Genomic DNA, 19,508 nt, shown 5'->3' with positions numbered 1-19,508 from the left:
AGATGGCTGTACAAAAGGAAGAAACATCAGAGGCTTGGACTTGTGTGGCACTTGCCTGAAAGCAGTGGGCCTGTTGGGTAGGGCTGGCAACCACTGGTCCTGGGAGCCAGCAGACCCTGACCTGGGGGCATAGGGACAAACCAGTGCAAAAAAATAAGTACTGTGTTTTTTTACTGTCATGCGTTAGTCAAAGAGGGGAGCTCAAGGGGAGGAAAAGGAGAAAAATGCATTTTTCAGCCTATTGTAGAGACAATAATTGTTGAACCACCCAGGTTATATATGTGTAATCACTATCTGTACTTGAGAGTACCATAATTCTTACAGTGCTGTGCTAGTTTCTAATGCTGGGATTCACCTAACCAGACATCAATATCTGCATCTAAGCTGTTCCTCCCCAGTGGTGGGAAATAGGAATTTTTCTTCTGTCTACTGCAAAGCCAGGCTTGGGGACTGAACAGCTCACATGCATGTTTGCAGTAGTGGTAACTGAAAGGAAACAAGATCAATCCCACCAAGCTCTCTAGGAGGAGCAGGGGAACCCATAAGGAAACTTTAGCTACCCCAGTGTTTCCCAGGGACAGACTTTCTGTTAATGCAGCTCTAACAAGGCCCTTGTTTCTTTTTAAACCAGATTCCAGTGATGCCATCAAAGTGCGCATCAGCCTGAAGTCAGCGCTGGGGGACCAGGCGGTGAGTGTGTTTGTGCTGTGGCACCCTTCCCATTGCTCGGGCAACAGAGGTGGCTCTTGGAAAATAAGGCAGGATATAGCTGATCTTTGTGTCTGAAGAGTGGCATCATCTCAGGTGAAAGCTTATCACATACAAGATGTCTTGTCTGAGTTTGTGGTCAAGACTCCCCCTAGAATCAGTGAAGAGACTTTCTCCAGAAAGTGATCCCACCCATTTTAAGAGAGACATCTCAGCTAGATGAGTTACTCCGTGGAGAGTAACTCCTGGAGGGCTAACATAGGGAAACCTGTAAGCCTGAAAAGGCCTGTGTTTTTCCCAGCTGTGTTGATTTGTCTAATAAGGCCTCTACCTAATTTCTTCTAATTTTAATTATCGTGGCTATAGTGTCTGACTTCAGAAGTTATTACAGCCGCTACTTCACATTTAATGTGGGGCTAAAGCAGAGGGGTTGATTCCAACACTCTATTCTTAAATGCTCTTGACTTCAAACTAAAACACTGCTGTCAGCATTTCTTTGTAGTTTTTTCTTTGCCTGTTTACTGTAATCTTTCTGGGCCCTGATATATTTGACTGCCTCCCTGCCCTCCAACCCTTATGCAGAGACAGCTTTGTTGTTGAGAGGGGGAGAGTGCAGTGCAGCTGCTTCTGTTTCAGATGAGAAGAAGGGCTTTCATTCCCAAGAGCTTGCCTGCTTTCCCCAATTATACCAGCTGGTCCAATAAAATGTATTACAGCAACCAAAAAAAGTCATCAAAGCCAAAGATGCCTTTTACAATTTTAACAGAGCATTGGCTTAGCCCATCTGCTTAACCCAGGCTGAAAATTTGCTCCTTATTCTAGCTGTTCCTCTATATGCTAATCTCAGGGAGGCAGTGTAGAAGGCTTAAGTGGAGACACTTCATTCCTCTTAAGAGCCATTTTCACCTTGCAGAACATTAGTAATTTTCCAAGAATGAGTATGTAATCCGGCAGGTCATTTAGACCTGCGTGTTGGAACCTATTGCACTAGCAAGGACACAATAACATGGGCTCATTTTTCATATGAACTGATGCTCTTACTTCTATCACTCTCTCATATGTAAGCCCTACTGGAGTTTTATTGCTTCCTAGACTGCTGAGTTGAGTTAGATACAATTCAAAACTGATATCAACAGCATGAAAAGGTTCCATATTAAAAGACATTTATTAGTCATTATGGTTAATGTTTAGCTCAATACCATTTTTATGCCTGCCTTTTGCCATCACAGTCTTTTGTTGTGCAATTGAGCAGCTGTAAAACAATCTCATACAGATTACTTAATTTGAATTATTGTATGGACAGTAGGTTCCTAAGCTCTGAAAAGCAAGCCATCCATTTTCCTCTCAGAATCTGTCCACATCACCAACTTGCAAAAAACCTTTTCCATTCAGTTGCTTTCTGCCTCCCCACGATTTTCCCTTGCTTTCTATGCTGAGCCCCTGGGGACATGACTGAATGCTGGTATGTCAGCAGCAGGTAGTGGTACATGCATGAACTGGCACAGAGAAAAGGCAGAGGGAATCTCGGTTAGGAATCTCAGCCCAGCTACACAGAGCAGTATGTTTTGGCTGCTTTACATGGCTCACAGTGCACAGAAGCTGTGAACCCAGTGCCATCGTTTGTCTAAGATGAATTTCGAGTTGCTTTGCACTGTTAGGGCAGTAGAAAGCATTCTGAGTATGCCAGTAAACCTATTTGTATTTCTGCTCTGGAGAAAGCAGAAAGGGAACGATTCCCCCCTTGAGCAGAGGCAGAGCTGCGCTGGGGCGGCTGCGGGGGCAGCTGCAGTTCATGCAGGCAGTTCTGTGCCTCTCAGCTACAGATCTCAACCCTGGCTGCTACCAGCAGGGGAGTTTCAATAGCCCAAAGTTCTGGCAAATTAAGCATCCAGACTCATGGATGGGCTTAATGCCAGCTGTACCAGAGCGTGCGCTGCCGCAATTACCCTGCTAATTGTTTCCAGGCTGATGAGATTAGAGCTGCATCATTGGATCACCAGTGTAGCTGAAACACCCACGGCTTTGCTTCAGCTGGGGCTTTATGGAAGTGTCCTCCTAAAGGAACCTGCTACAGGATCCCCACTGAATCTCTTGGGTTATGTCTTATTTAAAATAAAAGGTTCCAGGAGGATCAGTCCACTGACCATCAGTCCTGAAAACAGGACTCCTCTTCAAGCATTAATTCAAAATTCCCTACCGGATCAATGCCATACATGTGATTACATTGTAAAACTCTGGCACACAAGACAGCATTAGGGAATGGAGAGCTGTCAGCCTGCAGGCATTTAGATGTATTTTACAATGAAAAATCCTTCTTGAATCAGAGGCCAGAGTTACACAGTCTTTCAAGTCACACGTGGGATATTGGAGGGAACACACTAAGAAGGAGCAGAGGCACTTGGCAGTTTCTTTCTCTCTGAAAGCAAAGCAGCTTCTGTAACGAACAGTGTAAGGTGTGTTTCTGAGAAGCCTAGGGAAGGAGTGTGGGTAGTTTTTATTCAAACACAGATCAGAAGCCAGCCAGGTACTTCCCATCCATACAGTCCATAATGTCTGGGCATAAATAGAAATTTGAGAAACCCCCACAATAGCATCATAGGCTGTGATGGTGAACAGTGCCAGCTGCCGGAGACAGCAGAGGTAACAAGAAGTGCTTCAGTGCAGGGCTGTGAAAGCAGGAGAAAGCCAGGGGCATTTTCCTGGCAAAGGTGACTCACAGCCTCAGCCCTTGCTGGTGGGAACAGCCAGGGCTGGCACAGCCCCTGCCCTCTGAATGCCACAGGGACTGCTCTGATTGCAGTGGCTTTGGGTCACCTGCACCTTTCTTTCCTGGGCCGTGATCCTGCATGGACTGACAACACCAGGCTCTTTCTGCTCTTTCCTCCCCTGTATTTGTAGAATCGTAGAATAGTTTAGGTTGTAAAGAACCTTTAAAGATCATCTAGTCCAGACCTGCTGCAATAAGCAGGGGTATCTTCCACTAGATCAGGTTGCTCAGAGCCTCACCCAGACTGACTTTGAATGTTTCTAGGGACTGAGCATCCACCACCTCTCTGGGCAACCTGTCCCACTGCTTCACCACCCTCACAGTAAAGAATTTCTTCCAGTAACTAAATCAATTCTTTTTTAGTCTAAAAAACTTACTCCTTGTCCTATTGCAACAGACCCTACTAAAACATTTATCCCTGTTTTTTTTATATTTATACATATTTCTCTCTCTTCATTTTATATCAGTATCAAGAGGAGGACAGGATTGAAAAATGTAGCTGATTTTTATAAAGCTTGTTACAGCAGAGCTGCCTTCTACCACACCTTCCTTAATGATACTTAAGAAAGTCAGGAGCTGTGTAAAACTATCACTGACAGCATTTATAGGCATTCCTGCCCAGGTACCATAAACACAATCAAATCTAGGCCTTAGGGGGATAAAAAAAAATGACACAGAGTTCAGTTGGGAATTTTCCCTTTGTGCACATTCACTGTTGCACAACAGACCAGGCTGAATTATCAGCTCCTGTGGTGGTTTTTGCCCCCTGTACAGCTCTTAGTTCCTGCTCCAGAGAAGCTGGTTTTGACTTCCCCTGCAAATAACTTTGGACTCATAAGGTAGGCCAGGAGAAGCCTGCACACAGGCAGTATATTTTTTATATCACCTATCTATTCTCCAGGGAAAAACAAGAAATAGGTGCCTGCTGCAGAAATACAGATGCAATGAATTTTTTACCAAAACGAACCCCAAACAAAAATCCCAGCTCATCAAGCAAATAAATGAGCCACCTTCTCATGATACCTCCACCCCAAAGATTCTTCTTCTTAAAAGAACAGAATAAAAGAATAAAATTATGTGACTAAAACAATCTAAATTATGAAATCGTTAGACTTCAAAGAGAATTCACAGTATTTGGTCGGAATAGTGTTGCTCCTGATGCCTTTTCTCCCTATAAGGTAGGGAGATGTGCTGGCACTGCAGCATCTTCAGTAGCCCCATGTAAATTTACCAGAAACTGCAGAGGGACACCATGATGTCTGGCAGCAGGGATGCCTGCTTGGTTATTCTCCTGGAGAGAGCCAAGATTAACAGAGCTAAAGTGTTTGGGTAGGTTTCTGATGTGCTATAATGGTACAAATAAATAATACTGAAGCGCATGCCAAGCCTTACAATTGCTATTTCTTTTGAGAATGATTTCTTAGTGTCAGATAACTTGCCGTCTCTGATGAATTTCTCTTGTGCTGTTTCTGCAGTATGAATGGGATGACAGCGAGCTCTTCCTGTTCAAGTCATCCATTGCCTATGCCATGAGAAAATACTATGCAGAGGTGATGAAAGAGGAAGTTAACTTCCAGTGAGTGGCTTGCTTAATTATCCCAGCTATGTCTACATTGCTTCTGGTTCACTAAACAGCATCAACTGGTGGAATTAATTGTGCCTTCTATCAAATGTAAGGTTATAGCAAACAATGTCAAACACCAGCTGGTTGCAAAAGGCAAGATGCCAGCTTGGGTACATGGTGTCTTTTTGCTGAAGACTCTGAAGTTTAAGAATAATGTGCTAAAGTTAGGTAAGAAGGCTTTGTCTCTCATGGCATATCAGTGGTGCAGGTGAGCCTTGAGAATTTGTGCCTAACACCTGTATGGGCATATCAGGGAAGGTACATTGTTTAGAAATAAAAATCTCTAGCAATGTATGTGTTTGATACTGGATATCCAAGAGGGTTTGGGCCAAGAAAAGATAAACTTGTTGATTTAAAAATACTAGAATTTGGTGCAGAGTTACTAATCTTATCTAGATTCAGTTACAAACACAAAATCTTTCACATGAAATTGATTTTGGTACGAAAACCAGTCCTTTTTATTAAGTATCTTCAAAAATTTCCAGAAGTTATCTACTTAAACTATTAGATATTATTCTATAGAACATCAGTCATATAATATCTAGATATTACTTTATAGATCATCAGTCATGTTATATCTAGAATCTACTCCCAGAAGAAAATAAGGAAGAACACTTTTTTTTTCCACTTGGTACTTCATATATCACCTCATTCATGAGACCAACCCCAAACACTTTCTGTTCTGCAGGTGATTATGTGCTGAGGAAAATTACACCAAGGATTGTCTTAGGTATGGAGTAGATGCTCTCCAACTAAAGTTACAAATTAGCACGTAGAAAAAGAAATTCTGTCAGGAAAATTGATTTCACTTCCTAGTTGATTTCACTAGAAACTATTCCCTCAGCATAAACTAAGCCCCTGGTACTGCCAATCAAACACAACTGTTCACTTGCCCGAATTTAAAACTAATGTATCTTAATAATGAAACCTTTCTCTTCTGTTTCTCCTTCAGGATTACAGACATTCATGTCGGGGAACAAACACAAAGGATCTCTTTCTATCTGACTGTCAGCATGCCAGGTAATATCAGTGATATTGTGCCCAAAGCTGACGTGGAAAATGCCATCAGGTGAGATTTTCCTCTCGGAAAAAAAACCCCAACAACACAACCAGATGAAAGAGTGGAAGGGAAAGCAATGCTCAAGTCAGCTGAGACAGAAGGGGTGACAAGAAAGTCAATTATGTAGTTAAAATAGAAATAGTGGGATGAGAGAAACTAGGATGAGAACTGTTATGACAGAAAGAAAACAGTCCATTTATCTGATGTGTCTTGGACAACAGTCAGAGTAAAATGCTTTAGGGGGCATGTAAAATTGCCATAACACATCTCATTGCATCACACCTTGCCAGAAAATATCATTGCTCAAACTTTAACAGGAACTATGTTATATTCTGAAATACGGAATACAGTAGTGGTGTGTGCATGCACATGTGTTTTCTTCCTCTCAATAATGAAAATTCAGTGAAGGAATTATTGTTAGCAAGGACTCCAGAATAATGGTGTACTAGAAGGACAGCCAGATGTATTTGATTATACAGAAGAGGTCAGAGCAGGAGCTAGTTCCCACTTACAGGTCAATGAACAACTCTTTTATAGCAACTCTTTTATAGTGTGACACCACTGTAAGTCATTGCTATAAAAATGATAAGTAAAACTGCAACTCTGCAGATGAACATGAATAATGTACAGTGGGAAATGAAGAGGGCACAATCTAAAAGCAGCAGCAACATGAGATGGAGTTGAGAAAGCAGTGAGATAAGTTGGTGAGTCAAGGAAGAAGAATGTGCCTGTGAAAGTCACTGTCCAGTTAGCACTCAATAGCAGATGTGGAAGTTCAGGGAAAAACAGGGCACAGAAGATACACCAGGAAAAGGGTGTTTAGGGCAGTGAAAAACACAAGAATCAAAACTGCAGAAGACTGTAGGGGGGAAACAGGTAAAAAAAATGTCAAAACTGTGGTTTTATGTCACACATCTAAGATACTTTTGGATAGCCAAAAAACTTAGGGTAAAGAGAATGAAGAGCAAAATGCAAATAGAGAGGGAGACCACAAGGCTGTTTGCCTCATTTTGATAAACGTTAGGACTGAGTTCAAGAGTCCATACAGTGTCTGAACATGTCAGCGAAGCTGCAATAGGTTAAGGGTTTAAGTTACTGTGGTTGTCACTCACCACCCCATGCCAGAAGCAATATAGATTTAGCAGTACCTCCTGTGCAGACTTTTCAACTGAGCAGTTCAGAGGATGCTTGGCACACTAGAGATTTAGAAAACAACTGAAAACTTTCTTTTCTTCCAATAAGTGTGTGAAACTCTTTGAATTTGCATTTGATGGCAGGATGTCTCGGGGACGAATCAATGAGGCTTTCAGGTTGGATGATAACACGCTGGAGTTTGTGGGCATACTTCCAACCCTGGCCGCACCTTATGAACCACCAGTCACCATCTGGTTAATTGTATTTGGGGTGGTCATTGGTCTGGTTGTCATTGGAGTTATTGCCTTGATCATCACTGGCCAAAGAGATCGCAAAAAGTGAGTAATATATTTTGATACTATGATTATGACGATTGGGAGATGTCCTAATAATTGAATCATCGGGATTCTTAGAAATTGGGCTGCCAAGTCTAACTGAAACAAGTTAAAGAATGAAAGCTTATTATCCCTCTCCCATCAACAGGGATAGCTAAAGGTTCAGCTCCTTGCCTTTCAGTGCACGACAGCCTTGGTAGCTCAGTGCAATTCCCCATCATGAGCAGTTTAACCAAGGCAGCTGAATGCTGTGGCCACAGGGAGAGCTGCAGGGTGGCCGGGCTTCTGCCAACCCTGCTGCAAGGTGTATGGGATGTCCTGCTGGGAACACAGTGCCTTCTCCAACAGCGGAGTTGTCCACATTCATCAGCACCTCCAGTTTTCTATAATCTTATTGGAGGCTGTCCAGTAATGTAATTTTCCTTAAATATTGTTGCATTAACAGGAATAAAGCTTGATTGGTTTTCTATGTCTCTGCATTAATGGGGTTTCCAAGAACACAGTAGGTTTGTTACAGTTCCTCTTTAAAGCCAACACAATTCCTTTTATATAAATATTTCCAGTTAAACACAGTATTATTGACATTGGGGGTTGATTCTGGGTATTTAGAAGGACTTCAACAGTACAGGGACTTCTACTATAAAATGAATTTTCCTTACAGGAGAGCAAGAGAAAGTAGAGTTGAAGCAGGATCCAACCCTGAAGCAGTGAACCCTTATGGTGAAGAGGGAAAAAGCAACCTGGGCTTTGAGGATTTGGAAGAGACACAAACATCATTTTGAAAGATGTGGGTACATTAAGGGTTTCTGTTTTTTTTTATTTCACTTTTAACAATAGTGCCTAGCAAAGGACCAAAACACTATGGGATGTCTTCAGACATAATGTCTTCTGGTTGACCATTAATCTACTGATTCATGGCCAGTAGCAACTAAATCTGCTGTTTATGTGGTAACTAGAAAACATGCAAAAATTGAAGATATATATGTCTTGTGGCTTTTCTATGAATTATGTACATAACATTACACACCCTTCATGCTGCTTTTCATAAGTGTGCCAACTTCTCTTTGTTTCCTCTGTAATGAGATATGAAAACTTGGAAGTATATAGCTGTATACAGATCAATACACACATAAAAATAACTCATATACTCCTGAGGAACATCTTGATCTTTCCAGATGGAGACCTCAAAAGTGGATCTAATGGACAGTGAGGAAAAAAAACCACCTGACCACCAGAAGAACATTACTGATGAAGAACTCAATTTGATATGAAATAACTGCAATTTTTGCACCTTCAAGAAATCTGTATCAATGCAAAATGGATACTGGATGAAGACTAACAAGTACTGGAACTTTATTAGGAAGTTGTAACATAAATTATTTTTCTAACTGTTTGCTTGATAGGTATTGTAGAGACCAAATAGCCCATGCTCCCTCAGGAAAAAAAAAGTTTAAATATCACTGCATTTTGTTGTCATTAAAAATGGAATAAAACTCCTTAATACTATATGATCAAAGTTGTTGGGGTTTTTTTCTGTATCTTAGTCATTGCCTGCACTGTTACAAATACTGCATTACAAATGCTGCATACAAGAAATACAACTGTGCTATTACATAAAAGGGGCAGTAGATTCAGGTTTGGGATGTTGTGATTGCACATGAAAAATAAAACCTGTTCACAAGGAGGACAGTGCAGCACTAGAACAGGTTGCCTCTTCTATACTCTAGGAGAGGCTGTGGGATCTCCACATTTAGAAGTGTTTAGAGATCAGGTAGAAAAATTTATGGCTGATGGAACAGTGAGGATAATCCCACTGCAAGGGAGAAATTTGGCTAGATGACCTCCAGAGGACCCTTTCACTCAGGTTTTTTATGATTCTAAGTCTAAGGTCCCATGCCCTAGCTGCCACCTTGCCTGTATATTTTTTCTGGACACACCAGGGTCACTGAAAGTCACAAGGATGTGATACTACATCCTGGATTGGGACAAAGAGCCAGTAGCGAATATAAACCTGCAGGGATTCCTAAAATCATGGGCCTCCAAAATGATCAGAATCTGCAGAAAACAGTCAAACATATATCTAAAAACATACAGCTGGAATCTACAGGATCACAAAACACTATCATAATGCTCCGCATTCATTTCCTGGTTGAGACAAGACCCTTAAATGAAGCAGTTCAAAATGGTAGGCAAATGATACTGATTAACTGCAAACTAGACAGGAATGCAAAGGAACAAAAATACTTTTTGTTTTAAGTTGCCTACCTATACCACATATTCTATTGCCTTAATAACCCCAAACCTTAGTGCTTTAGTTGAACTTTTGGGATCACTAATTCAAGTCTATGTGGTCTTCCTTCCTACTTACTGTGCAGTAACACAAAAAGGAGGGAATGGCAAATCCTGAAACAATCAAATAATACAATTAGTCATGCCAGCCATCTTCAGATCTGTTGTTAAGATTAACTTTTCCATTATGACAAAGCCTTCATTTCAATCCAACTAATTTTAAAAGTTGTGTTATGAATCAAAAAACACCATTCAGAATTGTCAACATACAAAGCCACTAAAAAAATACAGCGGGATGTTGGAAGAACATAAATAAAAAGACAACGTTTATATGAAAAAGGTCAGCTACATGCATCAGCCCCACCCATAGCTCACACCCTCTGTGCTAGGGGGTCCCTCTTGTCTCCTACTTTCTCTGTGCCTGCACTCCTTCCTGACCCTTTCTCTGGGTCAGCATTTCTTGATCCAGCCTGGTCCTCAGGCAGCATCATACCATGCCCTACCTCTCCCTCCTGCATAGGCTCCTGTGGCCCCCAGGCCTGCATAGATTCCCACAGTCACTTGCATGACCCCAAATGCTGCTTTGCCTCAAACACACACACAGCTCCCTACGTAGACATCCCCACGATGTGCTCTCTGAGCCATCTTCCAGTGCTGGGACCAGGCAGTGCCAGCAAGTACAGTTAGCCTCCAGCTGGCCAGAGACTTTCATTTCTTTTTCCCCTTTCTCCCTATGTCTGCCCCCTGCATTTCTTACTCCTTAGGTTCACGTGAGCTTGAACCAGAGCTGCAGAGGGGTCCCTGCTAGGGCTGGGACAGCTCCACCAGGGAAAGGGCAAACAGGCACCACTTGGACTCTTAGAGACACTGCATGCTGAACTAGTTCAAATATAAGGAGAGAAAAAAGGATTATTTTTTTCAGAGCTTACTTTATTTTAAACCTTCTTTATTTTATACATATTAGATCAGCATTTTACAACTCTCTGTGTCTAAATGCCTCTGTCATAATTATGTAGCTTCAGATGTATCTGGTATCTCTAGATTTGCTGAAGTTAGCACTAATTTTTGTAGCGCTATGCACATTTGAAAGTAGGGTGTTCTTATTTAAATGCTAACGTGAGGAGCCAAATTTCAGATCCTCAGTAGTAAAATATTTGGCTAAGCAATTATATTAATAGCATTTTCAGTTATCTTCAAATTTTTGCTCTTCAGGTTTTATAGCAATCAGCAAATTTGCCATTTACTATTGCAATGACTATTTTTCTCTTTTACCTGTAGCAGAAAGCAATAACATTCTAGTAGATGCCACACGTTGCTAAATTGCAAATATCTTTGATACATAGCTCAGAATGAATTCCAAATCAAATGTACACCCTGAGGGCCAAAACTAAAGTCAATAATACTGGTGAGAAAACAGATATAATATTTCACCAGTGGTAATTTCTAAGTAATTGAAAGTGAGACTATATCTATTTATGTTGCTGTCACTTGCAGCAGTTCTAAGTTTGACTTCATGTGTCAACTTCAAGTGATTATGAAGAAAAAACACATTCAGATGAGTTATGATAATCAGAAAACCTAACAAGCATGTATTTCCCTGTTTACATTACCAGTTAAGGCCAAAAAATGACAGTTTGGAAGCACTGAAGGAGTGCACATAATTGGTGTATATATATATTTCAGTGCCTGAGAAGTCTTTTGAAAAAATGCTAATGAAATGAATTATATTCTTCCACAGTATCCTTCCAAATTCTGTCACCCGCAAAGCGTCACGAAAGCTTTCTCCATATGCTTCTTGGTCAACTCCCTGATTAAATGAGAAGAACACTAATATACAGAATAATAGGCATGGCTAATGTCAGGCAGATTTCAGATGTAGCTCTCGTACAGAAGGCAGGTGATATGGAACCAGTATGCACAGTCATCTGTTTCTGAATCTTCTTTTTCAACCTCTGTTGCCTTCTCTCAATGCCTCAAAAAATGGTAAGAGCTGATAAAAGGCAGGGCACTTTTCTGGTAGTTAAATGAAGCGAAGATGATGGATATAGTTGTTTAATTTTAAAATAATTCAAGTACTGTAATTTGCATTGGTTTCTATTGATTTTAGCATGCAAAAATTTGTAGACAGTGATGTTGCTATGAATTTCTGCATGCTAAAATAAAATTAAAGTTACTTTTTATATATATCTTATATTGTGATAATTTAATCTGCTTTACTTGCACTAACATGCCCTCAAATATAAGTCACTTTTCTCATTTTCCTGACAATTATATTAAAAAACCCAATAAAACATCATGGTCATTTCATGGTATCATCAATAATGTGTAAAACAGTTCTTTTTTGCTGGTGAGAAACAAGTCATGGTCTACAGACAGGTGATTAAAATTTACATGAAGAGGAACAATAAATCAGGATCATTTTTGGCACAAAAGATGCAGATCTCTCAAAATAAAATGAGCATGATCAGCATTTGACTCACAGCTCCTAGACTCATGGGTGGGGTAACACATTCCTTCTCCGTCTAAGGGCAGAGTTATTTTACACCTTACGTATCTTAAAAGGTGAAGGTCTCTTCTACATCTGCTGTTTAAGAACTCTGTATAGGAAGGCAAATATCTTTTATTCTGTGGTGGCTAAGAGAGAAAGGACAAATGACCATGGAGATGTACCAGTAATGGTCCTGTAATCATGGAAGAAATTTGGACAGTTAGTTTAGCTCAGTCACAATTTTTAATCCATTAAAATTAGGTGAGAAGAATCTCATCCTGTTTATTTTGTTGATGTTGAAGGGTATTATGATTAAATACGTGCTTCTGAAATGAAGGAAGTCAATCTTCCTTTATGACCTGTTTCCTGTATTAACAATTTCCTGAGCTAGATACGATATAGAGTGTTCCACATAAAAGCAGTGGCTTTTATAAAGGATATTTTTCCCTGTGAAAATCAGTTCATCTGTCAGCAGGGACTCCTAGTGGCTCCTATTATTTTGTTTTCTCCAGTTTGTATGAGCAGATATACATACCTCATTCCAGCAGTTGTCCATTATCTAGTAGATGGTGTTTGAAACCTGTTGTGGTCTATAAAATCTGTATCCATGAGAAACTTTCTCAAACACTGGCATACTATATTAAAGCTCACTTAGGGCTGCTTTCCCAAAGTGAACACCTCCCACATTAAGACAAGAAATGAAACTCAAAAAATGCAAGATAAGTCCCTTTTCACAGAACAAGATACACATGTAAGATACAACTGATCAGACTCAGATTATTGTCCAAAGAAAAGTATCAAGGTAACTGAAAAGTGTGATTCTGTACCCAAATGTAAAACAACTCCCACTGCAGAGGAAGATGAAGTTAGGTTATAAAGTTAGCTATAAAATATATTTAATGCGGACAATGATGGACTGAATTTTTTACAGAATATGTGCAAACATCCTCTTATAAATGTCTGTGTGCATACAGAGAGGGAAGGAAAAACAAAATGACAACTATAGGTATCCATATTTTTATAAAATAATAAGAAAAAGTTTACTTTGTTTTCTGAGTGGGACATATACTCCTTTGGTATCAGAAAGATTTCCAAATTCTTTAAAGTGTCAGCTGCACATCCCTTTAAAAACTGGTTATACTGAAGCCATAGAAACACTGGATAATACCATAATCATCAATTCATAATTATAGCTTTTCAAGAAACAATTTTGGTTGTAACTGAACATATGTGATATTCGTGCCTACCCTAAAGTAAAAAGCAAATGGTGAAATATTTATTTCAAAATGATATATAATACTAGCTGCATTTTTTTTTCTTAGAAATTTTTGGGATCTGTAACTTCCCTCAAGCCTGAAGACTGGAGCATTGTAGTGTCACAGTGAGATCAGAATAAAATGGAACCTGAATCCCAGCTTTCCTTGATGAGAACATTAAAAACACCAAGATTCTTTCTTCTTTGACATCTGCTTTTGGGATATGAATACATCAGTTCATTTTTTAAAGACTGATTAATTAATAACAACCAAACAAGAACTGACAGATCCCACTCTCCCCTTGCTTCCACTGTATCAATGGATAGTGTTAAAATGAGAAAAAGATCTTCTACAGGAAAATAACATTTCTCATTGAAGTTAATGCCAATATTGAAGTTAATGACAGTAAAGCCTGGGGCCAGAATTTAATCGATAAGAGCAAAAAGAAAACTTATCACCAGAAAATCCAACTTCTGATATAATTGTATATATTATAAACAACTTGTAAAGGGCATGAAGGAACTCTTTCTCTGCCAGAGTCATTAATACTGGGAGACTAGCTGAGGTTAAAGATAAGAAGCAGCCCAGCATTTGGAAACACTTTTATCTGCTTTATTCACCATTGTTCAATGTCAAGAACAGTGGGTTGCCAATCTTTCATCAACTTGACAGCTGCCAAAATTTTCCTGCTGGAGGAGCAGACCCAGATAAGTGGAATTCAAGCCTGTTCACAAAAGGTTCCCTTTCCTTTGACACCTTTTACAGACTTTAAGAAACGCTGAACTGACCTCAGGGATTTGTAAATCATAGCTTGAAACCACTGAAGTAGAAGTTCAAATGTTCGAAATTCCTGGGTAGAAAGTGATCTGCAAACAGATATACTTTTTGCTGAGATACAGAGTCCCAGCTCACACAGACTGTCTCCCACAGATGGCTTATGCACAGAGTCCACTCTGACCTCTGGGGCAAACAGAAAAGCCCTTTTGACTTGGGCAGCACTGATTTATGGTCTAAGTACACCAAAGATTACACTTGATCTCCACTGCCAAAATTTACTTTACTATATTAAACACTTATGTAGCAAATGGCGAGTGGGCAGAGTTTCTATTTGCCTTAAAGAAAAATCTAAGGGCTAAAAAATTCCAAATAGCATAGGGCCTGTTTGCATAAAAATATTAAACAAGAACACAAGCTTTAACTGCTTTTTACAATCTTTCTTTGTGTTAAATGTCTAGCATTTCTGCTTAATAAGCTGATGAAATCAAAATGTAATGCCATATATACATACAAATTCATATGTCAAATTCCATACATACCAAAGGCCCATACATCTGACTTGTTGCTCAACTTGGTGTAATGAAAAACTTTGGAAGCTGACCACTTCACTGGAAACTTTGTTCCTAGAGAACTTATATTCAGATCATCCAGAACATATCTACAAGGCAAGAACCAAACTTAGTTGTGATTGAGTTACAGTGAAAAACTTTACTGCTTCTTTCTTGTACATCACAATGTTCCTAAGGAAAGCCTAAGCAGAATCTTAAATTTCTGAAGAATACCTCATAGAGGCAGAAGCTATAATCTAGAACAGATCATTGCTACCAACTTACTAGAGAAATAACTCAGAATCATAGAAACACCTGTTGTCAGGCCATCTAGCCTGGTCTCCCTGCTCAAATAGCATGAGAGCCAGTCAGCCATGACTCTGTGTTGCTAAGTCTTAAAAGCCTCCAAAGATTACCATCTTGTAGTCTCCCTGACCAGCACATTTCACTGTTCCATCACTTCCCTGGAAAAACAACTTCTCTTACTATCCAGCTTGAAGTTCCTGAGTTGCAGCCTATGGCCTATGTCTGCTGTTATATCACCTGGCACAGATAAGACTTATTTGGCTCCATTGGCTTTGTAACTGCAAGTAGTTACAGGCAGCTTTTAGATACCCTCTTATCTTCCTCTTCGCCAGGCTAAGCAGCTTGCTCCGCTCAGCCTCTTCTCAGAGGACATGCTCTGTAGGCTGCTCACCCTTGCCATTGAGGCAGCTATTAATCAGTTTATCTGATTAAGCTATTTGGTCCCCAAATTAGGTGAAAACCTCATACACAAAATAAACTTTGAGATTTCTTTACAAACATGACTAGTGAAACCTCTCAGCTGCGATTTGCCTTTAAGCCTTAACTTTTTGAGACAGCAGAGTGACCCTATTCTTCTAAAATGATGTACAGTCATTAATGGAAAGGAGACACAAAGAACTGTATCACACTCTTCGGCTTAACTTTCCTATCAGCCAGCTGATCAATGCCAGTAAACTAACATCAGAGCTTCATTAGGTTCCCAGTTCTTTCACTTACCAAGTCATCTTAAAGTCAGATACTTTCACAGTAAGTTTGCTGTCAACCAAACAGTTCCTAGCAGCCTTTATTGGAGAAATGAGAAGAGACGAATGGAAAGAACATAACAAATAACATCAGGTATTTGGTGTTTGCTAATAATGTCTGTCCTCTAGCATTTCAGTGAATAATGACATCTTTGATTGACACAATTTAGATTGAAACTGTAAGGGAACAGTAAGTGGCTCTCTTGTTTCACTTTTTGACTATTGATTGAAAAACATTCTGTACCATTATCCCAGCTTTACAAATAAGGACTTTGAGGGATGAGGAAACAGAGGTGAGAAATCCACATTCACCTAGAAAAACAGCAACAGAGCCAGGCACTAAACTCTGTCTTTCAAATGGCTTCCTGCTCTGGGCCCTTTTCAGTCGTCTCAGAATTTACCAAGGCATCAAAAAGTGGAAAACATTGATTGGATTACTTGCAATGCACTAAAAACAGAGTGGAGCAATGAAAGGGGACTGTAACAGATTGATTTATGAAAAGTTCAATAGAAGCCTAGTTGTGTAAACGATCACTTGAGAACATTTATCTAAGGCTGTATTCTCTGGATGCATGCTCATTAACTTCTGTGATACTGTTTGCATCTACAGTTTTCGATCTGAAATCAAGCTCCAGTTTTATATCTGTTTTCCCATGGTTTCCCATGTTTTCAGGAAACTGACTTTATATTTAAACTTGAATTCTGCTACTTAAGTTGCCTGATATTCCTGATTTCTGAATCGAGCTGTGAAAATTGGTAAGGCATGGATTTAACAACTGTGCTTACAAATAAAGACAATTCTTTGAAAGCCTCAACAAGACAGTTAAAATGCAACTAAACTTCCATTTCCCCATTGGAAAATGAAACAAATCTGTAACATAAATAGTCAAAAATATTCCAACAAATTTTTATCTAGAGTTAGAAGGCAAAATATTGCTACTGACTCTGAAGCACAATGCACCAGAAATTTGGTTAGGTTCACTGTTAATAGGCCAATAAAATAACATCTTATTTTCCCAAAGAATGGTAGCATTCTTGAAAGGTAAGTTTTGCATAAACTTTAGGTATAAGTCCATGAAAGGACTGATCCCCTAATCAAAAGCAACTTGAAATACTTGCTTACAAACTGGCAGATAAATGTATTTTAAAGAACTGGGCAGTTGCAGACTTTCAAGTTCTGTTCCTGCTTGCAATGCACCAAATTCCAGTTTATCCTAGTAGTGTTCACACTCGTTTTATTCTAGCAGAAATAGTTCCCAATTAGACAAATCCCTAACTCATTAGAAACAATGTAAAATGACCTAAATCTTTAACATTGCATTTCTTTCTCCTGGAGGACTACAGCATCATTGGACAGAACCCTTTGTTTCAGTGGGCAAATTTTCCAGTTGGATGTCTGTGCTGTGTACACGTTAATCCTTGAGCCTAGAGCCCATAAATGCAGGCGGCACAGTTTGCAGTGCTCTAGAACCTGTCAGCTCTGCCCTGAAGCAGAGCACATTAGAATATATAATAGCCTGAGTTGGAAGGGACCCACATGGATCACAGTGGGCAGTGCTGTTTTCATGTGACTTTAGTGCTGCTCCTCCAGAGCTGCCTTGTATTGAGCCAGCTTCGTGTCTCTGTTCAGCACACCGCAATGCATTTTGGGGTGAGTGCCAACAGAGCCAGTGCATCTGTGGCTGATACTGAGGTGTAGAACTGACTAATGTCAGGTCATACCCCTGCCTTCCTTGTTCCTCTTCTCCTGTGGGATAGATTACCAAATCTCCATGTATGAACTGACAGATCTCCAGAAATGCCATAGCATCACAAACATCTAACATACTTCCAAAAAAGCTAAAGGGTAGGAAGGGTTCCTTTCCATGACTCCTTAGGTGGCTGACCAAATAGTCATTAGGCATGTATTCAGTCACTAAATAGGCAGGATATAATTTTGAGCATACATTGTACAGTCTAAAGTGTTTGGGAGGATTAATTTTACTGAAATAAAGAAAAAATCCAATTAATAAATAGATATTATTGTACATTTCTCTAAGTTTTGTTCTTCAAATATCAATACAATGTATTGAAAGAAATTATTGAAACTGGATACGGTCCCAGCTCAGCCTTCAAATACTCCATTTCAAGAAGGACTGAGTGTCCTTCTTATTATTATTTTGAAACTTGGTATTGATGACAACCAAAAGATGACTCAGTATTGATGAAAAGACAGTGTTGTAGCCAAAACCTGAAATAGGATTTAGCAGCACAAAAGTGTGGCCTTACAAAATTTTCACATTCAGAATCCAGATCCTATCAACTAGTTAATTGTCAGGAATGTAGCGTCTTCCTTCAGGATACAAGATATCCAAAATATTCTTGAATTCATATGCTTCAATTACATTCTTGTGAGACTTCACTGGAAATTCTAACATCTTTAACTCTTTGGAGTCAGCGACTGAAACTTCAAGTCCCGTGTTTTTGTTTCTGGTGTTTCCCAGTTATTTGTCGATCTCTCATTCCTGCCTGTGGGATTGCAGGAACAGCTTTCTAACTGTTTATGTATAAATGCTAATGAAGCATAGTTTTAAGTGGCATATGTGAAAGCTCTGAAGTTATGGAAGAGATGTTAATTGAAAACTTTGTAGACGACCCTATCAATCTTTGAAAATTCCTTTGATAATACTTCAAATATCCTTTGTGACTCCTTTTAGCCTGTTTCTAATGTACTCACCATTACTTAATGCTATTTAAAAGAAGAACTCTTTCCTGTGTGTGTTATACATTACTGATTAATGTTTGGAGAGATCATTATTTCCAAATAATTAAGCAATGCCATAGCTTACATCATGGCCTGAGCTTCTATGAGTTCATCTTCTGCTCCCTCTTTAATCCTCCTTATAGCCTCTTCATATTTTTCCTTCCACTTTCCCTGAAGCACCACTCCAAACTGAGCAACCCTTAGCTCTCTCAACAGGACAATTTTTTCTCATTTCAACTCCCAAATTCCTAGTGGGAAAAAAAAATCATTTAGTGAAAAAACAACAGTGGACAAATGCAGGTGCAGTATCCCTCCCATGCGATGCTGTTTTCTCTGGAGAGTTGCAGCACTGGAGTAACATACCTGTTTCTCAGCTTTGTGTTTGAGTTATGGAAACTTCCTATGAGTGTTGTTTGCTACTGCTTAAATTTAAGCCTTACCTATATAGATTTGAACAAGATTTATGCATGAAATCACAATGCGTTTTCATACAGCATATTGGAGAACAAATATTACTGTGCCAGGTGATGTGGCAAAGGGAAAGAATGGCCATGGCTCAGATGGGCTGGGGAACGAAGCTTGCAAGGACTTGAACAGTTGATATAAGACGTGGCATAAAATGCCTTAAAAAGGGCACAACATAAAAGTTGCTACAAAATGCCTTTGTGTTTACTTTGCCCTGAATGTGGACAAAATGCGCTTGTAGGAAGGGATACACTATTTCATCGAA

The 19,508-nt window shown here is 39.6% G+C and overlaps 2 protein-coding genes across 3 annotated transcripts in view; one reads left to right on the top strand and one right to left on the bottom strand.

Moving 5' to 3' along the window:
- ACE2 (angiotensin I converting enzyme 2) overlaps nt 1-9,121 on the top strand; it is a 33,198-nt gene extending 24,077 nt beyond the window's left edge. Inside the window, exons 15-20 of one of the 2 annotated variants that reach the window (XM_027689064.1) lie at nt 632-690; nt 4,951-5,051; nt 6,052-6,168; nt 7,437-7,631; nt 8,290-8,415; nt 8,804-9,121. In XM_027689064.1, the coding sequence (XP_027544865.1) occupies nt 632-690; nt 4,951-5,051; nt 6,052-6,168; nt 7,437-7,631; nt 8,290-8,410 (593 nt within the window). In that variant the 3' untranslated portion in view covers nt 8,411-8,415; nt 8,804-9,121. Of the gene's footprint in view, nt 1-631; nt 691-4,950; nt 5,052-6,051; nt 6,169-7,436; nt 7,632-8,289 lie in introns of both variants that reach the window. The other variant, XM_027689063.1, reaches the window with a different exon arrangement.
- A 2,741-nt stretch (nt 9,122-11,862) lies between these two features.
- BMX (BMX non-receptor tyrosine kinase) overlaps nt 11,863-19,508 on the bottom strand; it is a 39,667-nt gene continuing 32,021 nt past the window's right edge. Inside the window, 7 exon segments of the mRNA XM_027689241.1 lie at nt 11,863-11,939; nt 12,943-13,057; nt 13,060-13,097; nt 14,975-15,096; nt 16,010-16,074; nt 17,799-18,018; nt 18,864-19,026. Coding sequence (XP_027545042.1) covers nt 11,863-11,939; nt 12,943-13,057; nt 13,060-13,097; nt 14,975-15,096; nt 16,010-16,074; nt 17,799-18,018; nt 18,864-19,026 — 800 coding nt within the window.

This window comes from Neopelma chrysocephalum, unplaced genomic scaffold (assembly GCF_003984885.1).
Source record: "Neopelma chrysocephalum unplaced genomic scaffold, ASM398488v2 Primary Assembly neopelma1_76, whole genome shotgun sequence".
Classification (NCBI taxonomy): domain Eukaryota; kingdom Metazoa; phylum Chordata; class Aves; order Passeriformes; family Pipridae; genus Neopelma; species Neopelma chrysocephalum.
The sequence above is the reverse complement of the archived record's forward strand: the minus strand, read 5'-3'. Positions and strand labels throughout refer to the sequence as shown.